The sequence below is a fragment of the Poecilia reticulata genome, chromosome 4 (assembly GCF_904066995.2).
Source record: "Poecilia reticulata chromosome 4, P_reticulata-male-v2, whole genome shotgun sequence".
Lineage (NCBI taxonomy): Eukaryota > Metazoa > Chordata > Actinopteri > Cyprinodontiformes > Poeciliidae > Poecilia > Poecilia reticulata.
The window spans coordinates 6464365-6491757 of NC_088833.1; the positions used below are offsets into that span (position 1 = coordinate 6464365).

Sequence of the window (27393 nt, forward strand, 5' to 3'; positions counted from 1 at the left end):
AAGGCATAGACCATCCTGTCTGCTACTTCTCAAAAAGTTTAACAGACATCAGCTTTATTACAGTACAATTGAAAAAGAAGCTCTTGCTTTATTACTTGCTTTACAGAACTTCGAAGTTTATCTTGGTTCTAGTGCGCAACCTGTACAAGTATTTACTGATCATAACCCGCTAGTTTTTGTCTCCCAAATGCGCAACTCCAATCATCGACTGATGCGCTGGTCTCTGCTTCTGCAAGGCTTTAACTTGCAGATTAACTACAAAAAGGGTAAGGATAATGTAATAGCTGATGCTTTGTCTAGAATTTTTTAGTTTTCCCATGTGAATTAAACACTTGGGGGTGTGTTTAATTCTTAGGAAAGGGGGTGTTACGACTGACGGCGTACAGTTGATTATAAATGAGTCGGCAGGTGCCCGTCCCTGATCGATTGATTCCAAGAAGACGACGGAGATGTCCCATTGGCTGCTTTCCGGAGGGGACGGACATAAAAGACGCTGACGCGGACTTCCTGTGTTCCATCCTCGACTCATCTCCACCGGCCACACCCTTTGCCTTTGTTTATCTGTGTTAGAGTTCTGGAGTGTAGGAGTGAGTTGCCGTTTATGTTTCCTTAGTTTTCTCATGTTTTTCTTAGGTTAGGAAGGTAAGTTTTTTTGTACTTTGGTTTATTTACTTTTGATTAGGTAAGCTTCTCTTATTATTTAGATAGGTTCGTTTTGTTTGTTGTTTTCGGCGATAGCTCACTCTGAAGCCAGGTACTCCAGTTGTAACATCTTGATAAAAAAAGATATACCTGTTTTAAAAAATAAATCATTATCAACTGTTCAATTTTGTGTGTGTCGGATGTTGAGATCGGAGGAGGATGGATCCTTCATGTTGCGACCTGGCCCCCCTAGACTGGTCGTAACAAATGTTTTTGTAAGACATACTGTATGTACATTTGTATTTGATCAGACTTGTACTAAGAAATTGCTTGTAGGGACTCAGTGCAGCACAGAACAAAGGGTAAATGGGTAAATGTTCTAAAAAAAATTGGCTATGGCAATATTATGCAAATGTAATTTAAAGTATTCTGGAAGATGAATTTAATGATTAAATGTTTTTTATTTTTGTAAACAAATCCACTTGGCTGGATGAAGTAAAACTCACCAATTCAGTTTAAAACGATTCGGATTTCTAATCTGACTCTCTTTCCATTGAGCCTCTTTCATCAAGCAAAAATAAATAAATAAAGAAAACAAACAAGAAACTTGATGCTGCTGATCCCTCACTGATCTCCTGACATTAACGGGTGCAGCAGCCATGAGGGCTACAGCAGCTACAGATGCTGATCCATGTTGGCTTTGAAGGCCTTAACAACTGGGGTCAAGATCAGGTTGTGTGCTTGTTCACTCCAAACCTCAAGCAAAGGGAAATGAGAAAAATCTCCTTGTGCTCAATTCAGAGCCACATCTGGATTTACGCTTCAGTCAAAAGGAGTGGGGGGGAGTAAAGGGGAGGGGGGTTGTTTGGTTGTACTTGGTTAGATTTAGGTTTTACAGGAATGTAATGTTCCTGTAATTTGTCATTCTTGGTCAGCTTAGTTGAAGGAGCATTTATCATTTAAGGGAGAGTTTAGTGCAAGAAGAGAGAAAAATCTGAATCCACAGTAAAAAAAAAAAACTAAAAGTATCAGTTGCTGCAGGTGGAGCAGAGCTGAGTAAACAGAGCAACATGGTTCAAGGTCTTTTACTGGATAAAAACCATATCAACAGGTTCTACTGACCTGTGAGACCTTTTCCTGGGGTTGTTTCTCTACTGGGGGCTACCCAGTTTTTAACTTTTTTTTTTTTAATAAAACAACTCCATGTTGTCATCTCACTCCTGAGAGGATTGTAAATATAAAGTCTGTGTCTCCTGAATCGTTCCCTTTTTATTTAATTTCTATTCTAGAGGAATCTTCCAACATAAAACTGCAATATTCCTCAAGCAATCCAATATCCTGAATGCATTTACCTTTATATTGACCTGATCCATGGTCATTATAAGGTTTTCAAACTAGAACAGGTGATTAAGCATTGTTTTACTTTCTAAGCATCTTAGTGATTGCATTGCACAAATATCAAGAAAAAACATTGCAATGCATAAATGACATTCCTGAAATCGTTAATGTTGTAACAGTGAATGTTTCTTATGAGAGCTCATCTTTGGCCTTCATCTGTTGTTCTGCTTATCTGCAAGAGTGAAAAATTCCCTCAGCCCTCATGGAAAACCTGATTTGTCCATTTGTTCTTAGAGAAAATGTGAGAGTCTTTTAAAATGTGAGAGTCTTTTAAAATGTGAGAGTCTTTTAAAACAACCCAGGGCAGCCTAGTTAGTTGTAAGTGGGTCAAATGTATGAAATGCCTCCGGATCAGTCAGTATGTGTGCCACAAAGCTCACTTGTCTCCGGCTAACACAGTGAAAGGCGGTCAGCTGAATGCCCACCCTGTTTACTCTGACACTCGGTTAAGCCTAATTGGTGTGGGGTCCACTGCTAAAATGTGGCAAAGCAGCAGCAGCCCAGCCCTCTGTGCTCCTGTGGCGTTTTCTGGCTGCTGCTTCAGGATGTATTCCATTGATCCTGACAACCAAAGTAGCTTTAATGCCAAGAGGCTGATCGTTTTTTATCTATTTGAAGATAATCATTTGATTTACTTTTCATCTAACATGTACAAACCTACTGCTAATGCCTTGGGACAGAGGAGAGTGGTGGTATGGATTCATCACCATGAGAACTATGGATCCACATATGTGCAAATGGAAGGAAAAAACATTCCCATATGCTGTGTAAGCAGCATTAGAGACCAGAGGGTTGTTGGTGAAGCATTAGCAGTGATCCCTGGAGTTGTCTTCAGTAAAACCAGATAAATTCCTTTAAACAAAGTTTCCAAAGAATGTAAACTTAAATGAAACAAAGAACAATCTAATCCTGCAAGCTGCTGTGGTAACATATATTTTTAGATGAGTTTGTCATAAAACTGCAATCATATTTATTCATTGTAATTTAGTTTTGTAAAAATAGTCTACATTATTTTTTTTTGCTTTGTATTTATGGTTTGTGCCTCCATTTTGCATGGGAAACGAGATTATTTAATTGAAATGCAACACTGACCTTATAGAGGAAACCAGTAAAATATAGCAAAAGAGGTAGTGTCACCCACTGCTGTCACTGATCCCCCTTCTGGACAGATTTGTCTGTTTACCTTAACTTTCCAGTGATTTTCCATTCATAAATGTCTCAAAGAAGCTAACACTAAATAGTTGCAATGACAACAACCTGTAGGGTTGATGTCATTACAATAACCCTGCAATTCTGAACACAGTCACAATGACACAAAACAGATGGCTTCATTTAGACCCCACCATTGTGTCGCCGTATAGGAGCTAAATCAACATTTCCTGAAATGCTGACCTCTACTGACCTTGACCCACACTGGGTCATGTCACTTGGTGGGAACGCTGCGGCCCAGTTCTGCCCTTTTTGTTTGTTTCTCTGTGCGTCCCACAGTCTGAAGACCTCTGCAGCGAAAACACTCGGTGCTATCGACGACGTGGGATGCTCCATCCTCTGGGAAAGTTCTGGTGGACTGTTGGAGGATTCATGTTGTTGTTGATGTAAGGAGAAAGATGAGATATCAGGGGAATCTATGAGGAGCCTTGAAAATACAAAAAAGGCTAAAAATAATTAACAAGTTATCTTATTTAAAAAAAAAATCCAAATTCTATTTATCTGCTTCAACAACATTAAAATTCTTCACTTGAACTATTCAACCACTCAAAACAGAAAGCACTGACTTTCTATTTTGTTTCCTGACTGTGCTGCACCCTGGGATGGACCGCCAAAGTATAAGCAGGAAAAATAAAGCAACACAAAAGGCATTAAGGTAAAAGACGGCTCAAGTGCATTGGCACTGCAGCCTGTGGTGGTTTCCTGTGCAATTTTAGAAGACCCCAAAGTATTTTGAGCAGTTGCTGTCATGATATGGAGCAGTACTAAAATACATTAGTGGTGCAGCGTGGCTGGAGTCTGTGGTTCATTATAGTAGCAACCATAACGTGACTGGATGGCTGACAAAACAGCCGTCGGTGGCTGTGTTTTCACTGGACACAAACAGAGACCAGCCGTCTAAATGTGAGAGCTCCATGTTCAGAGTAAGTGAAGGGCTTATTTAAATGGGAACATTTGTTACCTTGCTAACCAAATTCTCCAAAAAATATTTTCTGTCTAGCCTATTATTTGTTGTTGATGTGGTTCTGTTAGAGTCTTGAATCCAAAATCCTTCACCACATGTCAACATGCAAATGGACAGCCGCAAAGTTCCATTATTTCATGAAGCATATTTGTATTCCTCTCATTTTATTTACTGCCTGCACACACTAATGAATTTTGGGCATCTAGATGCAGACTGACATTAAAAACTCATTAAAAAGCATTTGAAAGTTCAAATGACTTTTACTGAAAATATTGCATTGTGCCATTTAAGTCATGTTTTGACCAGGCTTTGCACACAATGCCTGGTTTAGTGTTTGAAAGTTCATCCTCCCTCTGGCCACCAGTCCAGGCCAGATGTCTGGACCACTAAATGTTTAACCCAGGTGGAGAACAACTATACTTGAAGGAATCACATCTGGGACCCAGTTTTTTTTTTTCAACTCTGCTGTGTGGATGTGTCACATCTAGTGGGACACTTGTATGAATGAACCTAAATACAAATGCAAACTTTTCCCTCCGTTTCACAATAATGTCCTTTTATGTTCAATCACATAAATTGTGAAAAGTTCAAGCATTATGAATACATTTGAAAGACATTAAGTACCAAATTTTCTTCTGTCAGAACAAGGTTACAATCATTAACATCAGATTTACTGGTTTATTCTTGTAAATAAATATTACCCAACTACGTTAAAACGGGACTGAATTAATGGTTGCAGAGCCATTCTACCGAGGCTCTGAATATAACAGGTGAAAACACTGAAATTCACAAAAATGGTCAACTAGTGTTAAGCAACTGCTGCTTCCAGCGCGCCTGTGTGTGGAGGCTCCGCATGGATTCTGATTGTAAAAGGAAAATGTTTGCTGACTCAGGCGTGTTCAGCAGCTGCAAACACTTTTCCTGCTTCATTTAACAGAGATGTGCGCTGCTACAGAAAACTCCCCATGGCATTTAAACGAGAACGTCTCCCACTTTGCAGAACACAGCATTGTTCAGGCTCTCAACTATTTCAGTTTTTATTTGTCTATATAACTATTTTAAAACGAAACCACACTCAGAAAAATTTGACCAATGGTTACTTAAAAAAATTGTGGCAACAAAGTGACACGTAATATAATTGAATAGAATTTAAGTTCTACAATTTTGATTAAAAAGTATTGAATATGTTAACTTAACTTAACTTAAAAAATGAAGTACATCTTAATAAAAGCAACAGCTGAAATGTGTTTGATTTATTAATATCAATGCAAATGATCATTTATATTGCCCAAAAATATTTAGTAAATCCAAGTCAATTTTACAAGAAAAACTAATTTTTATTTACTAAGTATCTGAGCAAAAATGATGTAGATTTATTAATTAAATGGGTGAAATTGATTTACATTTACTAAACATCAACATAAAAATTATTTGGATTAAGTAAATAATACAAATAATATCAATTCATATTGTAGCACATTATTGGTTAATTCAACACATTAAAACTGTTGTTCTTATTAATCTGTAGCTAAAATAATTGATCAATTTTAAGTTTTTATTTGTATGATAGCACTTTAAATCTATTCAATAATATTGAATGTCACTTTGTTGCCCTAATTTTTCTGTGTCTAATTTACACAATATCCTGACCAAACTTGAGTGGCATCAAAAAATAACAAATTACAATGCATAAAACAGCAGCAGCATTTATTTGTGCAATTTTATAAAACGTGTTTATCCAGCACCAACTAGTGCAAAATTCCTAAATACAACAATAAAACAGAGAAGGGGCAATATACATAAACATAGTGCCACTCTGCTCTAAGTATAGTTAACATGATTTTTTAGAACCATCACATCAACAACAATCAACATGGACTCAGTTAAACTTGCTTCAACAATTTATCAATCACAGAAGAGTTCACTTTATGTTTAAAGTGAACTCTTATGTTCACTTTTGTGCTCTGCATGTTTAAGGCATGCAGAGCCCAAAACAAGTATGCACATAAAACTTACCTGGGGAAAACGCATGACAAGATGTGAGAGTTGGGCGAGACCTTTGAGGCATAAAAACTTCCATTTTCTTTTTTTGTATGTTTATGCTACATCTTGTCACTGTGTTGGGGCCCTTGGCTCCGTGACACTTACTTTCCTTTTCAAAAAATAAGTTGAAAGACAGAACTGGAAAAAAACATATTAAATAAAGTGCAAATGAAACACAACAGTTTTCCGGCCTGCAGATCATCACCCTTCAGTGAAGCCTGCATGGACTCTCCAAAAAGGCAATAGTGGATGCTCTATGCTGTATAAAAGGGACAAGGGTTCATGTGACAGACCTGAACAGATCCAAGCCATATAACAGGCATATATGAGAACAAGGGGTCAGTCCTTAGAAAGGGTGGTTAACTGTAATGTACTGCAAGAAAAAATACACATGCAGAAATCCACTGAACTGAAAATGACCCTAATTTTAACTAACTTCACCGAGCATTTCACAAAGTTTTGCGTGTTGGTTTTGACAGTGACTTGTCTATTCCCTTTTGTTTAGCAACGGTCCGTTTTCTTAAGCCAGTAGTTTATTCCTGAGGCTGTTCACTTTTGGGGAGAGCTTTGAACTATCCAGCCCGAGGAGAAGTTTCTGAAACACTTCAAATGTGTATCTGAGCTCCTTTGGATAGGCGAGATTCACAGCATACGCCAACCCAACAGGCAGGGAGCAAGCCCTTGGAAAGTTACCCAGAGCAGTTAGAATTTTCATGCCGTCCACCACAATGCCGATGTCTGGATCCTCTGACGTGTTAGCTTTGATGTTGTAGATCTTCAGGCTTTGAACAGCAAGGTCCTGTGACACACTGTCTTCATCAGCATCCTGTAATAGCAAGAACATTGTGCATATCAGACAGTGCAGCCAAAGGAGAAGGTTCCATTTCCCAAATTGCTTGCAACTGTTTGGACAAGAAAATCTGGACTTTGTCAGCCGTTGCTTGTAATGCACTCTATTTATGTCAGTGTTTTAGACAAATCTGAGATAACACAAAAGAAAACCCGCACATAATTTATAAAGGAAATATATATATATAAATCAATCATAATAATATATTATACTATAATCAATTATGCAATGAGGAGCTGAACAGTTACAAATATTTCTAAATGAAGTTTCTGAAATTAAATCAATCCATTACACTATTATTTCTTCCTGGCACTGTCTTGATTAATATCTTATTCTGCGTTGCCTCAGTCTTTCTGTAAAAATGTCTTTGTATTCACAAAGCAGCGTCTTGGCCATCATTTCTTAGCTCACTTTTAGAGACAAATTGCCAAGACTTAAAAATAAAAAAGTTATGGTTAGGTAAAGCATTCTTAGGAAAAAAATTACATAAATTACTGACAAGTTTTAAATTATGCCAGTTGGTGAAATCAAATTGAGAAAGCATTCTGCACTAGCATTTAAAAATTACTTAATGGAAAATAAGAATTTAAACATACTTAACAGAGGACAATGATATACCTTGCCAAGAACTACTCGGAGAAATACAGTTATGACTATTTTGTGATTTGACTTTCCAACAAATAACAAGTACAAGAGATGAGAGAAATCACCTACTTTATATTTTAACATCTAATTCAACTTACATCGTACTCTTTTAAGAGTTCATCTGTAGATTCACCAAGGTACATCATCAAACATCGAATGATAACATCTCTGGTCATGTTGATGTCAGGATTGCTTGGAGTCTGAAACGAAAAAAAGAAAAACCAGGTGGTTTATATTACTGTTAATATTGAGTTCCTGTGCCTTCTTGGGGACCAGTGTAATAAAACACTACTCATACAAATTCTCATGCGATTATTTCATATTCCATTTATAAAGACAATCACAGGCTAACCTCCAGTAAATTTAAGTAATGATATTCCAGAAGTTTAAACACAAAACTTTGAGAATAAAATATTAGCAACGATAATGCTCAATGAAAGATACCTTGAGTAGGATAGCCTGCAATCTCAACCCCATGCTTCCGCCCTTCGAGTGGAAGAGGTTCAGAAGTCGAGGAGTATATTCATCCAGTTTGGACATGAACTTTGATTCAAGATGCACCATTGTGATTCTGTGAAACTCATCCTGGATCTGAAAGACAAATCATGAAACCAGTTTTAAAGCATCAAATATTAAAAACATACATACTGTTCTTACGACATTTTTCAAAAGCAAAAAGATGGATCAAATTTGATCTATAAAAAAGATGACAGTAACGTAACACATTTTGTATCAAATTGCTAAATGCAGAATCACAAATGCAATCCTTCACATTGAATATTTCTGATTGGCATGCACTTAGAACTCACGTGAGATGTCTCAAATAGAGCGGGCCATCTGGCTTCGATGTCCTCTGTGTGATTGGTTGATGATTTCGTTTCTTCTGTGTGCAAATGTTTTGGCCATTTTGGCCAAATCATTTCGCAACTGTAATGTCACTGAAAAGATCATCACAATTAAGTTTTTTTTTAAATCATCCAGCTCTATAATATACCAACTATGGATGAATACCTCATCCAATCCCACTTCAAAAAATGAACTATCGTTTTAAGATGTTAAGACAAAAATATGAAACAGATTTTAAGGTAATATGCACATCAACAAATGCTAAAAGATAAATATTAAAATCAAAGATGCCCAAAACGGACTAAGGAAACATTTCTCTCACTCTCTCTGTGGCAGCTCAGTCAGTACGAAGCTACATACTGATTTCAACCCAACATTCACAGACGCATCTCACTGTAACTGTTTATCTGTCAGTGTGAGCTGCAGCCACAGTTTGAAAGCATAACGTTTTTCCGAGAAAACGGGAAAAATGAGGAAGCCGTTTGTGCTGAATGTAACTAACGTAATGTTAATGGAGAGCCTCAGTGAGAGCCGGTGAACTGGGGTTTAGCAAAACACCAGCCATTGCGCTCAAAACACGCCAAATTAAAAGAAGAAACAGCGCACTTTGTCTGAAAATGTAACTATGCAAAACGGCTGATTTTTCTTTCGAAACGTGTAACGTTATAAAAACTGATTAGAAATCTGCTTTTAACATGCTACTTGAATAAAAATGTTACTTGAGTACATTTTAATTGTAAAAACTACATGCAGTAACTTTAAACGAAACTCCTGAGTTGATTAGCTCATTGATTATCTCACCGTTGAAAACAACGTCTGTTCCTCCATTATGGTGCCCAAACATGCTAGCTAGCTTGTTAAGGTGGGGGAGGGGAAGCTTGGGCTGAGGCCAAGAAACTAAATTAAATAAAAGAGTAGCTTGTATTCTACGGCCACTATATAACGGTATTACGTTAGTCACATTAAATTGTGACATTGAGACTACTTTTTCAATCATTGCAATGCATTTAGTCAAATCAAAGATGACGTAGACTGACTTCGAATCCTTCACAATATAACTTAATTGACTTGCTGTACAGTAAAGTTGCCATGTTTGCTAATTTGCAGTAACTTAAGACAATGTTTAACTGCTACAGACACTTGAATTGTTTAACTAAAAACACTTAAAACATGTCTTACCTTTAAGCAAACGGTCGTCCACGAAATGCTGAGCAGACGCGATGTTCCTGTGATGAAAATGCCTTGGGCGGGAAAAAGTCAAGGCCTCCCAAATGAGTAAAATTTATCAATTTTCTGCATTTTTCACTTTACCAATGAAAATAAATAAATAATACTTATTGTTTTTTTGCTGATTATATTTAAATAAAAACAGAGTAAAATGCAATTAAAAAAATATTCAAATTTGGTTAATTCAGCTCAGTGAGATTCAAAACTGCACACAGTCTTTTTTATTATGTATAGTTTGCTCTTATTTATTAGGGGCATGCCATAGCAATGCATAAGGAGAGCAGTACTGACTTGCGAAGCAAGTCAGTACTGCCTCCATGCATTGCATGGCAGGCACCTATTGTTCTACACCCAATAGAACGCCTCTTTATTATTATTAGGGGCATGCCATAGCAATGCATAAGGAGAGCAGTACTGACTTGCGAAGCAAGTCAGTACTGCCTCCATGCATTGCATGGCAGGCACCTATTGTTCTACACCCAATAGAATGTCTCTTTATTAGGGGCATGCCATAGCAATGCATAAGGAGAGCAGTACTGACTTGCGAAGCAAGTCAGTACTGCCTCCATGCATTGCATGGCAGGCACCTATTGTTCTACACCCAATAGAATGTCTGTTTATTAGGGGCATGCCATAGCAATGCATAAGGAGAGCAGTACTGACTTGCGAAGCAAGTCAGTACTGCCTCCATGCATTGCATGGCAGGCACCTATTGTTCTACACCCAATAGAACGCCTCTTTATTATTATTATTATATATTTATTCTTCCGTCACCGTTAATGCGGCTCGTACCGCTGCGTACCCACCCACAAAAGTGGTATCAAAACGTGCGGCTCGTACCCGAGAAGGGAGCTATTACTTTTATTGGGGATTGGAGTTAAAATGATTACATAAATTAATAAAAACGAAAAAATTTGAGATTTTGTGTCTCACAGAATCAGTAATCTTTCTCTATGAAACACACACACAGGACTGTTTATGGCTGACTCAAAAACCCTTTTTAAATCCCCCTCACAGGCATAAATATCGCCCTATTGATCTGAAAGTTGGTCATAACATAGATACACATGCCTGCTCATGTACAATGTTTACAAAAATTTGCTAGGGCTTATGCTTTTTGTCAGGGTCCTTCAGACTGACGCCTGGTGTCTCCCAAGTATAGAAACTGTGTCTGAAGAGCATTTTCCCGCTCTTTGGCTCTCACAGCTGCAGGGGATTAATTACCATAGCAACAGAAGAACACAGTGTCTGGAACTGCAGCTACCCAGGACTGCACTGTAGGGTTTACTGGTATTTACAACTTCTTGTGTTTTCAGCATTATACTACTGATTCAAGACTATAACCATTACACATATGAAAATGTTAAAATCTGACATAAATAAGAATAAATAGTTGATTAAAAGTCTGTGGACAGAAAATAACGTCGCTGCTCCTTTAAGGAACCAGCGGCACAGACGCGGCGCCTGGGTGATGCTACAGATCACAAACCTGACAGAGAGCAGAAGAGGATTCGTAGGAAAAGAGCGGTGATGAACGGAAACGCTTAATATAGTTGAGAAAACATAAATTACCTGGTCGAAAACTGACTGGGATTTAATGAGAACTAAGTTACATCGGTTTTGGTGAGTTTTGTTTTTATTTTCTTACATTTTCATCGTGTTGTACTTTTCCTTTTAGCAGAGAGCTAAGGCTAAAAACGTAGCCGTTTGCAAGGAAATACTCCGTCATAAACTGTTATCAGGTTAATATATAAACTGTTATCCGGGTAATATATTGGGTTTATGAAGAATTTATTTGAATAATTTCAGGATTTAAAAAGACTTTTTTCGTGTTTGTGACCTGTTACACAGGTCAGGTTTTTTGTTGGTTGGAAGCTTGGTCGGAGCAAGGATTGGTCTGCCATGTGTGACGCAAGTAATGACAGACAACATGCTACTGATGCTCCAATAGCATTCATGCTATTGTTAGCATTTTGGCTCATTTTAGCTTATGCAACATACTAAAATGAGCAAAAATGCTCATACTACCGTACGAGTACAGCTTAAGAAAACATGCTTCTGACTCCCCGCAGGTTATTGACCACACTGAAGCTTTCTTAAGCATGATTGCTTAATGCTAATTTTTAACATCATAACGCTGCGTCAAAGCCGACGGGCACACTTTGGCATGCCCCTTTAAAATTTCTGCAGGAATTTTCTAGTTATTATAACATCTTCTTCCATTACCGTTAATGCGGCTCGTACCGCTGCGTGCCCACCCACAAAAGTGGTATCAAAACGTGCGGCTCGTACCCGAGAAGGGAGCTATTACTTTTATTGGGGATCGGAGTTACGATGGCGACGTAAAAAGCGAAAAACGAGCGAAATTTCCAACTGCCGAAACCCTAGAGTGTAACTGAAACCAACTGCCGCTTTTTAGAGTGAGGAACAGAGTGGAATTTTGACCCAAAAATAATTTTGAAATCGCTCTCATGGCTGCAAAACTTGTGCTATTGGTATGAAAGTTGGTCAGGAAATAGCACCGCATGTCTGCTCCGGTAAAATGTTTTCAAAATTTCTCTAGGGCTTACGGTTTTCTGTCCAGGTGCTTCAGAGCAAAGTTATGGGACATGACCAACTGACGCTTCATCCCCAGTGTTTTATATAGGTTTTTGAGTTACTACAGAAGGAGGGTGAACAGAATGTTAAATCTACAGGCAGGGCAGAGTTTTCTGGGCATTATATCACTGGTTTAACCCAACAACTGTTACACATTGGATTAGTGTGGCCATTTAAAATTAAGCTTACTGAAAATTTTATAATAAAAGCCTGTATATTTCTTTGCAGCCTAACTAACTCCTAACTAAAGCCTTGACATGTTTCACATCAATTCATTACTCTTTTGGCCTTTATGTGACTGGTTTAAACAAACTACTGTAACACTATGATTTGGTGTGGTAGTTAAAATGAAGTTTACTGAAAGTTTCAAAATAAAAGTCTGCATATTCCTCACGTTAGTGCACCGCCGTAGGCGGTGCAATAATATTCAGCTTTTTTACCTTTTTTCGCTCAGGATAGTGAACTGCCTTGCGCAGCAAGGCAGTTCATTAACATTAGCACAAACATTTGCATTTGACCCGCCATTTTAGTGCACCGCCGTAGGCGGGGCAATAATTTTACCACTTTTTGTTATTTATTTGTCAGGATAGTAAACTGCCTTGCGCAGCAAGCCTTGACATTTTTCAATGACTCTTTTGGCCTTTTTGTGACTGGTTTAAACAAACTACTGTTACACATTGAAATGGTAAGGTAGTTAAAATGAAGCTTAATGAAAGTTTCAAAATAAAAGTGCATACTTCCCTGAGGTTAGTGCACCGCCGTAGGCAAAGAATGCCTGCTCCGGTAAAATGTTTTCGAAATTTCTCTAGGGCTTACGGTTTTCTGTCCAGGTGCTTCAGAGCAAAGTGACGGGTCATGACCAACTGACGCTCCTCCTCTGTGTTTAATATAGGTTTTTGAAAAATTACTGAGCTCTGCACACACCATATTTCTCTCATCAGTGCAATTCCTGTGAATGACCTACAGATATGAATCACGGTACTATGGGAGACGACAAATAGCCCTCTCATACGCTTCAAACGGTTTTCGGATCGGCCTTACGGATCTTGAATGGGAAGGGGTCGTTCAGTGTGCTTGTTTTAGTGAAACTGGCTGGCTCAAACAGATAGAATTGTCTCCCCCTGTGTGTCTCTCTTACAGCTGGCACCCTGTGGCCTATTTACCATAGCAACCGAACATGGCAACAGCTCCTGGGTCAGAATACAAACACTATGGCAAACATACAGTTAAAGCAGAGGGCTACTATTTAAGTGGTTTAACACACCCACTGTTAAACATTGGATTAGTGTGGCCATTTACAATGAAGCTTAATAAATTTTTCAAAATAAAAGCCTTGATCATTTTTACATCCTGCAATTGCTCTACTGGTGATTTAAAAACTGGTGTTACCAAATTACTGTTACAGACTGGATTAGTGTAGCCATTGATCATGACGCTTACTGAAAATTTCAAAATAAAAGCTTTGGCCATTTTTACATCAAGCAATTGTTCTTTTGGGCCTTACATGACTGGTTTAACCAAACCACTGTTACACATTGAATTAGTGTGGTCATTAAAATGAAGCTAATTGAAACTTTCAAAATAAAAACCTGTATATTCCTCTCACATGAGTGCACCGCCTGCTCAGGATAGTGAACTGCCTTGCGCAGCAAAGCAGTTCAATAACATTAGCACAAACTTTAGCATTTCACCCCCCTTGACTATATGCTTCAAACAGTTTTTGGATCACTCTTGCAGTTCCTGAACAGGAAGGAGATGTTTGGACTGCTTTGTTCAGAAAAACTAACAGTTAGAATCTGTTTCTCTCTTTGTGTCTCACTCACACGATAGTTGAGCTGCTCTTTAGAATTACAATGACTGAAGGTCAGAACTACTCTCAAATATCACATAGGGATGAGCTGGCATTTAGATCTACTTGCTGTTTTGGTCATTATATTGGTGGAATATACAAACCACAGTTACACATTGGATAAGTGTGGCTAATTGAAATGAAGCTTACTAAAAATTTCAAAATAAAAGCCCCGACATTTTTCACGTTAGGTTATTGGTCTTTTGGGCTTTATGGTACTGGTTTAAACAAACCAGACTTGCACATTGAATTAGCGTGGTCCTTAAAATGAAGCTTACTGAAACTTTCAAAATAAAAGCCTGCATACTCCTCTCATGTCAGTGCACTGCCATAGGCGGTGCAAGAACTTTTTTTTAACCTTTTTTTTCTCAGTATATTAGCACAAAGAGTAGCACTTCACTGCCCCCTAGTGCATTGCCTTGCGCAGCACACACACAGCAGTTGGCTGAGGATTAATTACTATAGAAGAACTACAACATGGTGGAACTCTCAGATACCACACATTAGGGCTGAGCTGGCATTTAGAACTACTTGCTGTTTTGGGCATTATATAGCTGGACTGTTACACATTGGATTAATGTGGCCATTAATCCAATGTGTAACAATTATGAAGCTTACTAAAAATTTCAAAATAAAAGCCTTGACATTTTTCACATCAGGTAATTGCTCTTTTGTGCTTTATGCGCATGGTTTAAACAAACTACTGTTACACATTAAATTGGTGAGGTAGTTAAAATGAAGCTTACTGAAAATTTCAAATTAAAAGTCTGTATATTCCTCAACTTTTAGTGCACCGCCATAGGCGGTGCAATAATATTAGTGTTTTTTATGTTATTTATTTCTCAGGATAGTGACAGTTCATTAGCATTAGTACAAAAGTTATCATTTCACTGTCTTTCACTAATACACTAGCATTTTCACCTAAAGTTAGCTTTTAGCCAATTTTCTCATTAATTAGACATGTTTAGTGTGCTGAATATAGTAGTAAAATTAAAACAACATTGTCCTGTTGCTCCACATGCTACTGCCAGCATTTAAGCTAACATTAGCATATTGGCTAATTTTAGCTCATGCATCAATTTTAACATAATGAATGGTACAACTACAGCTTATTCAACATGCTTCTGCCTCTCCACAGTTAATTGACTACGTTGCAGCTTTCTTTAGCATTAATGCTAATTTTTAACATCATAACACTGCGTCAAAGCCGACGGGCACACTTTGGCATGCCCCTTTAAAATTTCTGCAGGAATTTTCTAGTTATTTATTATTCTTCCGTCACCGTTAATGCGGCTCGTACCGCTGCGTGCCCACCCACAAAAGTGGTATCAAATCGTGCGGCTCGATGCCGAGATGGGTGCTATTACTTTTATTGGGGATCGGAGTTACGACGGCGACGTAAAAAGCGAAAAACGAGCGAAATTTCCAACTGCCGAAACCCTAGAGTGTAACTGAAACCAACTGCCGCTTTTTAGAGTGAGGAACAGAGTGGAATTTTGACCCCAAAATAATTTTGAAATCGCTCTCATGGCCGCAAAACTTGTGCTATAGGTATGAAAGTTGGTCAGGAAATAGCACCGCATGTCTGCTCCGGTAAAATGTTTTCAAAATTTCTCTAGGGCTTACGGTTTTCTGTCCAGGTGCTTCAGAGCAAAGTGACGGGACATGACCAACTGACGCTCCCCCTCAGTGTTTAATATAGGTTTTTGAAAAATTACTGAGCTCACCACACACCATATTTCTCTCATCAGTGCAATTCCTGTGAATGACCTACAGATATGAATCACAGGACTATCAGAGACGACAAGTAGCCCTCTCATACGCTTCAAACGGCTTTTGGATCGGCATAACGGTTCCTGAACTGGAAGGGGTCGTTCAGACTGCTTTTTTCATGAAAAGTGACTGGGTGTTCTCAAAGTTACATGAAGTGTCTCTCACACACACACAGCAGTTGGCAGAGGCTTGATCGCTATGGCAACTGCTGGTTTGGCCTACAAGATCTCTGTAGTTCTAAACATGGTGGAACACCTTAATACAGAGGGCAGAGCAGAAGGTCAGAACTACAACATGGCGGATCATTCAGTTATTACAGAGGAGGGCTGAGCTGGAATGTAGAGCTACTTGCTGTTTTGGGCATTATATTGGTGGATTAACCAAACCACTGTTGCACATTGGATTAGTGTGTCTATTTAAAATGAAGCTTACTTAAAATTTCTAAATAAAAGCCCTGACATTTTTCACATCAGGTTATTGCTCTTTTGGGCTTTATGGGACTGCTTTAAACAAACCAGAGTTGCACATTGAATTAGCGTGGTCATTAAAATAAGGCTTACTGATACTTTCAAAATAAAAGCCTGCATATTCCTCTCACGTCAGTGCACCGCCGAAGGCGGTGCAATAATATTAGCCTTTTTTATGTTATTTATTTCTCAGGATAGTAAACTGCCTTGCGCAGCAAGGCAGTTTATTAACATTAGCACAAACATTAGCATTTGAGCCCCCTTGACTATATGCTTCACACGGTTTTCGGATCACTCTAAAAGATCCTGAATAGGAAGGAGATGTTTGGACTGCTTTGTTCAGATAAACCAAGTGCTTCAAACAGTTAGAATCTGTTTATCCCTTTGTGTCTCATTCACACAATAGTTGAGCTGCTCTTTAGAACTACAAAAACTTAATGTCAGAACTACAACATCGCGCAACTCTCAAATAGCACAAGGGATGAGCTGGCATTTAGATCTACTTGCTGTATGGGGCACTATAGAGGTGCATTAACCAAACTACAGGTACACATTGGATTAGTGTGGCTTTTTGAAATGAAGCTAACTGAAAGTTTCAAAATAAAAGTCTGCATACTCCTCTCGTGTTAGTGCACCGCCTACGGCGGTGCAATAATATTAGTGTTTTTTATGTTATTTATTTCTCAGGATAGTGAACTGCCTTGCGCAGCAAGGCAGTTAATTAGCATTAGTACAAAAGTTATCATTTCGCTGTCTTTGACTAGTACACTAGCACTTTTACCTAAAGTTAGCTTTTAGCTAATTTTCTCATTAATTAGACATGTTTAGTATACTGAATGGAGTAGCAAAATTAAAACAACATGGTCTTGTTGCTCCACATGCTACTGCCAGCATTTGAGCTAACATTAGCATATTGGCTAATTTTAGCTAATGCATCAATTTTAACATAATGAATGGTACAACTAAAGCTTAGTCAACATGCTTCTGCCTCTCCACAGTTTATTGACTACGTCGCAGCTTTCTTTAGCATTAATGCTAATTTTTAGCATCAAAACGCTGCGTCAAAGCCGACGGGCACACTTTGGCATGCCCCTTTAAAATTTCTGCAGGAATTTTCTAGTTATTATAACATCTTCTTCCATTACCGTTAATGCGGCTCGTACCGCTGCGTGCCCACCCACAAAAGTGGTATCAAAACGTGCGGCTCGTACCCGAGAAGGGAGCTATTACTTTTATAGGGGATCGGAGTTACGATGGCGACGTAAAAAGCGAAAAACGAGCGAAATTTCCAACTGCCGAAACGTTAGAGTGTAACTGACACCAACTGCCGCTTTTTTAGAGTGAGGAACACAGTGGAATTTGACCTAAAAATAATTTTGAAATCGCTCTCATGGCCGCAAAACTTGTGCTATTGGTATGAAAGTTGGTCAGGAAATAGCACCGCATGTCTGCTCCGGTAAAATGTTTTCGAAATTTCTCTAGGGCTTACGGTTTTCTGTCCAGGTGCTTCAGAGCAAAGTGATGGGACATGACCAACTGACGCTCCCCCTCAGTGTTTAATATAGGTTTTTGAAAAATTACTGAGCTCATCACACACCATTTTTCTCTCATCAGTGCAATTATTGTGAATGACCTACAGATATGAATCACAGGACTATCGGAGACGACAAGTAGCCCTCTCATACGCTTCAAACGGTTTTTGGATCGGCATAACGGTTCCCGAACGGGAAGGGGTCGTTCAGACTGCTTTTTTCATTAAAATGACTGGGTGTTCTCAAAGTTGCATGAAGTGTCTCTCACACACACACAGCAGTTGGCAGAGGCTTGATCGCTATGGCAACTGCTGGTTTGGACTACAAGGTCTCTGTAGTTCTAAACATGGTGGAACACCTTAATACAGAGGGCGGAGCAGAAGGTCGGAACTACAACATGGCGGATCATTCAGTTATTACAGAGGAGGGCTGAGCTGGAATGTAGAGCTACTTGCTGTTTTGGGCATTATATTGGTGGATTAACCAAACCACTGTTACACATTGATTAGTGTGTCTATTTAAAATGAAGCTTACTGAAAATTTCAAAATAAAAGTCCTGACATTTTTCACATCAGGTTATTGGTCTTTTGGGCTTTATGGGACTGGTTTAAACAAACCAGAGTTGCACATTGAATTAGCGTGGTCATTAAAATGAAGCTTACTGAAACTTTCAAAATAAAAGCCTGCATACCCCTCTCACGTCAGTGCACCGCCGAAGGCGGTGCAATAATATGTAGTTTTTTTTAACCTTATATAGCTAGACTGTTACACATTGGATTAATGTGGCCATAAATCCAATGTGAAACAAAAATGAAGCTTACTGAAAGTTTCAAAATAAAAGTCTGCATAATTCTGTCGTGTTAGTGCACCGCCGTAGGCGGTGCAATAATATTAGCTTTTTTTATGTTATTTATTTCTCAGGATAGTGAACTGCCTTGCGCAGCAAGGCAGTTCATTAGCATTTGTACGAAAGTTTGCATTTCACTGTCTTTGACAAATACACTAGCACTTTTACCTAAAGTTAGCTTTTAGCTAATTTTCTCATTAATTAGACATGTTTAGTATACTGAATGGAGTAGTAAAATTAAAACAACATGTTCCTGTTGCTCCACATGCTACTGCCAGCATTTAAGCTAACATTAGCATATTGGCTAATTTTAGCTTATGCATCAATTTTAACATAATGAATGGTACAAGTACAGCTTAGTAAACATGCTTCTGCCTCTCCACAGGTTATTGACTACGTTGCAGCTTTATTTAGCATTAATGCTAATTTTTAGCATCATAACGCTGCGTCAAAGCCGACGGGCACACTTTGGCATGCCCCTTTAAAATTTCTGCAGGAATTTTCTAGTTATTAGGGGCATGCCATAGCAATGCATAAGGAGAGCAGTACTGACTTGCGAAGCAAGTCAGTACTGCCTCCATGCATTGCATGGCAGGCACCTATTGTTCTACACCCAATAGAACGCCTCTTTATTATTATTATTATATATTTATTCTTCCGTCACCGTTAATGCGGCTCGTACCGCTGTGTGCCCACCCACAAAAGTGGTATCAAAACGTGCGGCTCGTACCCGAGAAGGGAGCTATTACTTTTATTGGGGATTGGAGTTAAAATGATTACATAAATTAATAAAAACTAAAAAATTTGAGATTTTGTGTCTCACAGAATCAGTAATCTTTCTCTATGAAACACACACACAGGACTGTTTATGGCTGACTCAAAAACCCTTTTTAAATCCCCCTCACAGGCATAAATATCGCCCTATTGGTCTGAAAGTTGGTCATAACATAGATACACATGCCTGCTCATGTACAATGTTTACAAAAATTTGCTAGGGCTTATGCTTTTTGTCAGGGTCCTTCAGACTGACGCCTGGTGTCTCCCAAGTATAGAAACTGTGTCTGAAGAGGATTTTCCCGCTCTTTGGCTCTCACAGCTGCAGGGGATTAATTACCATAGCAACAGAAGAACAGAGTGTCTGGAACTGCAGCTCCCCAGGACTGCACTGTAGGGTTTTCTGGTATTTACAACTGCTTGTGTTTTCAGCATTATACTACTGATTCAAGACTATAACCATTACACATATGTCCCCCCATGTTAAAATCTGACATAAATAAGAATAAATAGCTGATTAAAAGTCTATGGACAGAAAATAACGTCGCTGCTCCTTTAAGGAACCAGCGGCACAGACGCAGCGCCTGCGATGCTACAGATCACAAACCTGACAGAGAGCGGAAGAGGATTCGTAGGAAAAGAGCGGTGATGCTCAGCAAGGCAGGTCATTAGCATTTGTACAAAAGTTAGCATTTCACTGTCTATGACTAGTGCACTAGCACTTTTACCTAAAGTTAGCTTTTACCTAATTTTCTCATTAATTAGAAATGTTTAGTATACTGAATAGAGTAGTAAAATTAAAACAACATGGTCGTGTTGCTCCACATCCTACTGCCAGCATTTGAGCTAACATTAGCATATTGGCTAATTTTAGCATATGCATCAATTTTAACATAATGAATGGTACAAGTACAGATTATTCTACATGCTTCTGCCTCTCCACAGGTTATTGACTACGTTGCAGCTTTCTTTAGCATTAATGCTAATTTTTAGTATAAAAACACTGGCTCAAAGCCGACGGGCACACTTTGGCATGCCCCTTTAAAATTTCTGCAGGAATTTTCTAGTTAGGGGCATGCCATAGCAATGCATAAGGAGAGCAGTACTGACTTGCGAAGCAAGTCAGTACTGCCTCCATGCATTGCATGGCAGGCACCTATTGTTCTACACCCAATAGAATGTCTGTTTATTATTATAACATCTTCTTCCATTACCGTTAATGCGGCTCGTACCGCTGCGTGCCCACCCACAAAAGTGGTATCAAAACGTGCGGCTCGTACCCGAGAAGGGAGCTATTACTTTTATTGGGGATCGGAGTTACGATGGCGACGTAAAAAGCGAAAAACGAGCGAAATTTCCAACTGCCGAAACCCTAGAGTGTAACTGAAACCAACTGCCGCTTTTTAGAGTGAGGAACAGAGTGGAATTTTGACCCAAAAATAATTTTGAAATCGCTCTCATGGCTGCAAAACTTGTGCTATTGGTATGAAAGTTGGTCAGGAAATAGCACCGCATGCCTGCTCCGGTGAAATGTTTTCAAAATTTCTCTAGGGCTTACGGTTTTCTGTCCAGGTGCTTCAGAGCAAAGTTATGGGACATGACCAACTGACGCTTCATCCCCAGTGTTTTATATAGGTTTTTGAGTTACTACAGAAGGAGGGTGAACAGAATGTTAAATCTACAGGCAGGGCAGAGTTTTCTGGGCATTATATCACTGGTTTAACCCAACAACTGTTACACATTGGATTAGTGTGGCCATTTAAAATTAAGCTTACTGAAAATTTTATAATAAAAGCCTGTATATTTCTTTGCAGCCTAACTAACTCCTAACTAAAGCCTTGACATGTTTCACATCAATTCATTACTCTTTTGGCCTTTATGTGACTGGTTTAAACAAACTACTGTAACACTATGATTTGGTGTGGTAGTTAAAATGAAGTTTACTGAAAGTTTCAAAATAAAAGTCTGCATATTCCTCACGTTAGTGCACCGCCATAGGCGGTGCAATAATATTCAGCTTTTTTTACCTTTTTTCGCTCAGGATAGTGAACTGCCTTGCGCAGCAAGGCAGTTCATTAACATTAGCACAAACATTTGCATTTGACCCGCCATTTTAGTGCACCGCCGTAGGCGGTGCAATAATATTAAACTTTTTTGTTATTTATTTGTCAGGATAGTAAACTGCCTTGCGCAGCAAGCCTTGACATTTTTCAATGACTCTTTTGGCCTTTTTGTGACTGGTTTAAACAAACTACTGTTACACATTGAAATGGTAAGGTAGTTAAAATGAAGCTTAATGAAAGTTTCAAAATAAAAGTGCATACTTCCCTGAGGTTAGTGCACCGCCGTAGGCAAAGAATGCCTGCTCCGGTAAAATGTTTTCGAAATTTCTCTAGGGCTTACGGTTTTCTGTCCAGGTGCTTCAGAGCAAAGTGACGGGTCATGACCAACTGACGCTCCTCCTCTGTGTTTAATATAGGTTTTTGAAAAATTACTGAGCTCTGCACACACCATATTTCTCTCATCAGTGCAATTCCTGTGAATGACCTACAGATATGAATCACGGTACTATGGGAGACGACAAATAGCCCTCTCATACGCTTCAAACGGTTTTCGGATCGGCCTTACGGATCTTGAATGGGAAGGGGTCGTTCAGTGTGCTTGTTTTAGTGAAACTGGCTGGCTCAAACAGATAGAATTGTCTCCCCCTGTGTGTCTCTCTTACAGCTGGCACCCTGTGGCCTATTTACCATAGCAACCGAACATGGCAACAGCTCCTGGGTCAGAATACAAACACTATGGCAAACATACAGTTAAAGCAGAGGGCTACTATTTAAGTGGTTTAACACACCCACTGTTAAACATTGGATTAGTGTGGCCATTTACAATGAAGCTTAATAAATTTTTCAAAATAAAAGCCTTGATCATTTTTACATCCTGCAATTGCTCTACTGGTGATTTAAAAACTGGTGTTACCAAATTACTGTTACAGACTGGATTAGTGTAGCCATTGATCATGACGCTTACTGAAAATTTCAAAATAAAAGCTTTGGCCATTTTTACATCAAGCAATTGTTCTTTTGGGCCTTACATGACTGGTTTAACCAAACCACTGTTACACATTGAATTAGTGTGGTCATTAAAATGAAGCTAATTGAAACTTTCAAAATAAAAACCTGTATATTCCTCTCACATGAGTGCACCGCCTGCTCAGGATAGTGAACTGCCTTGCGCAGCAAAGCAGTTCAATAACATTAGCACAAACTTTAGCATTTCACCCCCCTTGACTATATGCTTCAAACAGTTTTTGGATCACTCTTGCAGTTCCTGAACAGGAAGGAGATGTTTGGACTGCTTTGTTCAGAAAAACTAACAGTTAGAATCTGTTTCTCTCTTTGTGTCTCACTCACACGATAGTTGAGCTGCTCTTTAGAATTACAATGACTGAAGGTCAGAACTACTCTCAAATATCACATAGGGATGAGCTGGCATTTAGATCTACTTGCTGTTTTGGTCATTATATTGGTGGAATATACAAACCACAGTTACACATTGGATAAGTGTGGCTAATTGAAATGAAGCTTACTAAAAATTTCAAAATAAAAGCCCCGACATTTTTCACGTTAGGTTATTGGTCTTTTGGGCTTTATGGTACTGGTTTAAACAAACCAGACTTGCACATTGAATTAGCGTGGTCCTTAAAATGAAGCTTACTGAAACTTTCAAAATAAAAGCCTGCATACTCCTCTCATGTCAGTGCACTGCCATAGGCGGTGCAAGAACTTTTTTTTTAACCTTTTTTTTCTCAGTATATTAGCACAAAGAGTAGCACTTCACTGCCCCTAGTGCATTGCCTTGCGCAGCACACACACAGCAGTTGGCTGAGGATTAATTACTATAGAAGAACTACAACATGGTGGAACTCTCAGATACCACACATTAGGGCTGAGCTGGCATTTAGAACTACTTGCTGTTTTGGGCATTATATAGCTGGACTGTTACACATTGGATTAATGTGGCCATTAATCCAATGTGTAACAATTATGAAGCTTACTAAAAATTTCAAAATAAAAGCCTTGACATTTTTCACATCAGGTAATTGCTCTTTTGTGCTTTATGCGCATGGTTTAAACAAACTACTGTTACACATTAAATTGGTGAGGTAGTTAAAATGAAGCTTACTGAAAATTTCAAATTAAAAGTCTGTATATTCCTCAACTTTTAGTGCACCGCCATAGGCGGTGCAATAATATTAGTGTTTTTTATGTTATTTATTTCTCAGGATAGTGACAGTTCATTAGCATTAGTACAAAGTTATCATTTCACTGTCTTTCACTAATACACTAGCATTTTCACCTAAAGTTAGCTTTTAGCCAATTTTCTCATTAATTAGACATGTTTAGTGTGCTGAATATAGTAGTAAAATTAAAACAACATTGTCCTGTTGCTCCACATGCTACTGCCAGCATTTAAGCTAACATTAGCATATTGGCTAATTTTAGCTCATGCATCAATTTTAACATAATGAATGGTACAACTACAGCTTATTCAACATGCTTCTGCCTCTCCACAGTTAATTGACTACGTTGCAGCTTTCTTTAGCATTAATGCTAATTTTTAACATCATAACACTGCGTCAAAGCCGACGGGCACACTTTGGCATGCCCCTTTAAAATTTCTGCAGGAATTTTCTAGTTATATATTTATTCTTCCGTCACCGTTAATGCGGCTCGTACCGCTGTGTGCCCACCCACAAAAGTGGTATCAAAACGTGCGGCTCGTACCCGAGAAGGGAGCTATTACTTTTATTGGGGATTGGAGTTAAAATGATTACATAAATTAATAAAAACTAAAAAATTTGAGATTTTGTGTCTCACAGAATCAGTAATCTTTCTCTATGAAACACACACACAGGACTGTTTATGGCTGACTCAAAAACCCTTTTTAAATCCCCCTCACAGGCATAAATATCGCCCTATTGGTCTGAAAGTTGGTCATAACATAGATACACATGCCTGCTCATGTACAATGTTTACAAAAATTTGCTAGGGCTTATGCTTTTTGTCAGGGTCCTTCAGACTGACGCCTGGTGTCTCCCAAGTATAGAAACTGTGTCTGAAGAGGATTTTCCCGCTCTTTGGCTCTCACAGCTGCAGGGGATTAATTACCATAGCAACAGAAGAACAGAGTGTCTGGAACTGCAGCTCCCCAGGACTGCACTGTAGGGTTTTCTGGTATTTACAACTGCTTGTGTTTTCAGCATTATACTACTGATTCAAGACTATAACCATTACACATATGTCCCCCCATGTTAAAATCTGACATAAATAAGAATAAATAGCTGATTAAAAGTCTATGGACAGAAAATAACGTCGCTGCTCCTTTAAGGAACCAGCGGCACAGACGCAGCGCCTGCGATGCTACAGATCACAAACCTGACAGAGAGCGGAAGAGGATTCGTAGGAAAAGAGCGGTGATGCTCAGCAAGGCAGGTCATTAGCATTTGTACAAAAGTTAGCATTTCACTGTCTATGACTAGTGCACTAGCACTTTTACCTAAAGTTAGCTTTTACCTAATTTTCTCATTAATTAGAAATGTTTAGTATACTGAATAGAGTAGTAAAATTAAAACAACATGGTCGTGTTGCTCCACATCCTACTGCCAGCATTTGAGCTAACATTAGCATATTGGCTAATTTTAGCATATGCATCAATTTTAACATAATGAATGGTACAAGTACAGATTATTCTACATGCTTCTGCCTCTCCACAGGTTATTGACTACGTTGCAGCTTTCTTTAGCATTAATGCTAATTTTTAGTATAAAAACACTGGCTCAAAGCCGACGGGCACACTTTGGCATGCCCCTTTAAAATTTCTGCAGGAATTTTCTAGTTATTATTATTATATATTTATTCTTCCGTCACCGTTAATGCGGCTCGTACCGCTGCGTACCCACCCACAAAAGTGGTATCAAAACGTGCGGCTCGTACCCGAGAAGGGAGCTATTACTTTTATTGGGGATTGGAGTTAAAATGATTACATAAATTAATAAAAACGAAAAAATTTGAGATTTTGTGTCTCACAGAATCAGTAATCTTTCTCTATGAAACACACACACAGGACTGTTTATGGCTGACTCAAAAACCCTTTTTAAATCCCCCTCACAGGCATAAATATCGCCCTATTGATCTGAAAGTTGGTCATAACATAGATACACATGCCTGCTCATGTACAATGTTTACAAAAATTTGCTAGGGCTTATGCTTTTTGTCAGGGTCCTTCAGACTGACGCCTGGTGTCTCCCAAGTATAGAAACTGTGTCTGAAGAGCATTTTCCCGCTCTTTGGCTCTCACAGCTGCAGGGGATTAATTACCATAGCAACAGAAGAACACAGTGTCTGGAACTGCAGCTACCCAGGACTGCACTGTAGGGTTTACTGGTATTTACAACTTCTTGTGTTTTCAGCATTATACTACTGATTCAAGACTATAACCATTACACATATGTCCCCGATGTTAAAATCTGACATAAATAAGAATAAATAGTTGATTAAAAGTCTGTGGACAGAAAATAACGTCGCTGCTCCTTTAAGGAACCAGCGGCACAGACGCGGCGCCTGGGTGATGCTACAGATCACAAACCTGACAGAGAGCAGAAGAGGATTCGTAGGAAAAGAGCGGTGATGAACGGAAACGCTTAATATAGTTGAGAAAACATAAATTACCTGGTCGAAAACTGACTGGGATTTAATGAGAACTAAGTTACATCGGTTTTGGTGAGTTTTGTTTTTATTTTCTTACATTTTCATCGTGTTGTACTTTTCCTTTTAGCAGAGAGCTAAGGCTAAAAACGTAGCCGTTTGCAAGGAAATACTCCGTCATAAACTGTTATCAGGTTAATATATAAACTGTTATCCGGGTAATATATTGGGTTTATGAAGAATTTATTTGAATAATTTCAGGATTTAAAAAGACTTTTTTCGTGTTTGTGACCTGTTACACAGGTCAGGTTTTTTTGTTGGTTGGAAGCTTGGTCGGAGCAAGGATTGGTCTGCCATGTGTGACGCAAGTAATGACAGACAACATGCTACTGATGCTCCAATAGCATTCATGCTATTGTTAGCATTTTGGCTCATTTTAGCTTATGCAACATACTAAAATGAGCAAAAATGCTCATACTACCGTACGAGTACAGCTTAAGAAAACATGCTTCTGACTCCCCGCAGGTTATTGACCACACTGAAGCTTTCTTAAGCATGATTGCTTAATGCTAATTTTTAACATCATAACGCTGCGTCAAAGCCGACGGGCACACTTTGGCATGCCCCTTTAAAATTTCTGCAGGAATTTTCTAGTTTAGTAAATATTACTTAACCCTGATCACACTTTTTTCAGTGCAGTAGTTTTAAGATTTTGCTTTGGATGTATAAACCAGTTTCAATCAAATTTACACCAATGTTTGAAACCGCAAGAGCAGTTTAATACTTTAAATTTATTTGACTTACAGACTCATGATGATTGCTCTGGGGTCGTTGTTGGAAATAATCATAGTTTAATCATAGCAAACAAACAGTTTTACAATAAGCTTCTGTAACCATTTCATCTGATTCTTGACAGCCATGCTCTGGCTCCAGCAGACCTCCAGGGCGTCTTCACTCCCATCTTCATATGATCTTCTGACACACCAATAATTTTGCTGAAAAAATCAACACTTCCTCCTCTTTAA

At 38.7% G+C, this 27393-nt stretch overlaps 1 protein-coding gene across 2 annotated transcripts; it reads right to left on the reverse strand.

Annotated features, from left to right (window-relative positions):
- Window positions 1-5903: 5903 nt before the first annotated feature.
- LOC145551403 (uncharacterized) lies at window positions 5904-10068 on the reverse strand. Of its 2 annotated transcripts, none has more exons than XM_081606092.1 (5): window positions 9777-10068; window positions 8561-8689; window positions 8196-8342; window positions 7850-7951; window positions 5904-7082 (listed from the first exon to the last, which is right to left on the reverse strand). In XM_081606092.1, the coding sequence occupies exons 2-5, from the start codon at window positions 8669-8671 to the stop codon at window positions 6777-6779; spliced, it is 666 nt and encodes a 221-aa protein (XP_081462218.1). In that variant the 5' UTR covers window positions 8672-8689; window positions 9777-10068; the 3' UTR covers window positions 5904-6776. The 2 variants fall into 2 exon arrangements, with proteins under 2 accessions (XP_081462218.1, XP_081462217.1); XM_081606091.1 differs by having other exon boundaries at window positions 9399-10068.
- Between the last annotated feature and the right edge of the window lie 17325 nt (window positions 10069-27393).

What these genes read in the sequence shown, in the direction of transcription:
- LOC145551403 (XM_081606092.1), bottom strand. Translation starts at nt 8,671, where the DNA reads ATGATTTGGCCAAAATGGCCAAAACATTTGCACACAGAAGAAACGAAA. An exon ending in CTCTATTTGAGACATCTCAC is followed by an intron (nt 8,343 to 8,560) that starts GTGAGTTCTAAG and finishes TTTGTCTTTCAG; the next exon opens with ATCCAGGATGAGTTTCACAG. An exon ending in AACTCTTAAAAGAGTACGAT is followed by an intron (nt 7,083 to 7,849) that starts GTAAGTTGAATT and finishes TTGCTATTACAG; the next exon opens with GATGCTGATGAAGACAGTGT.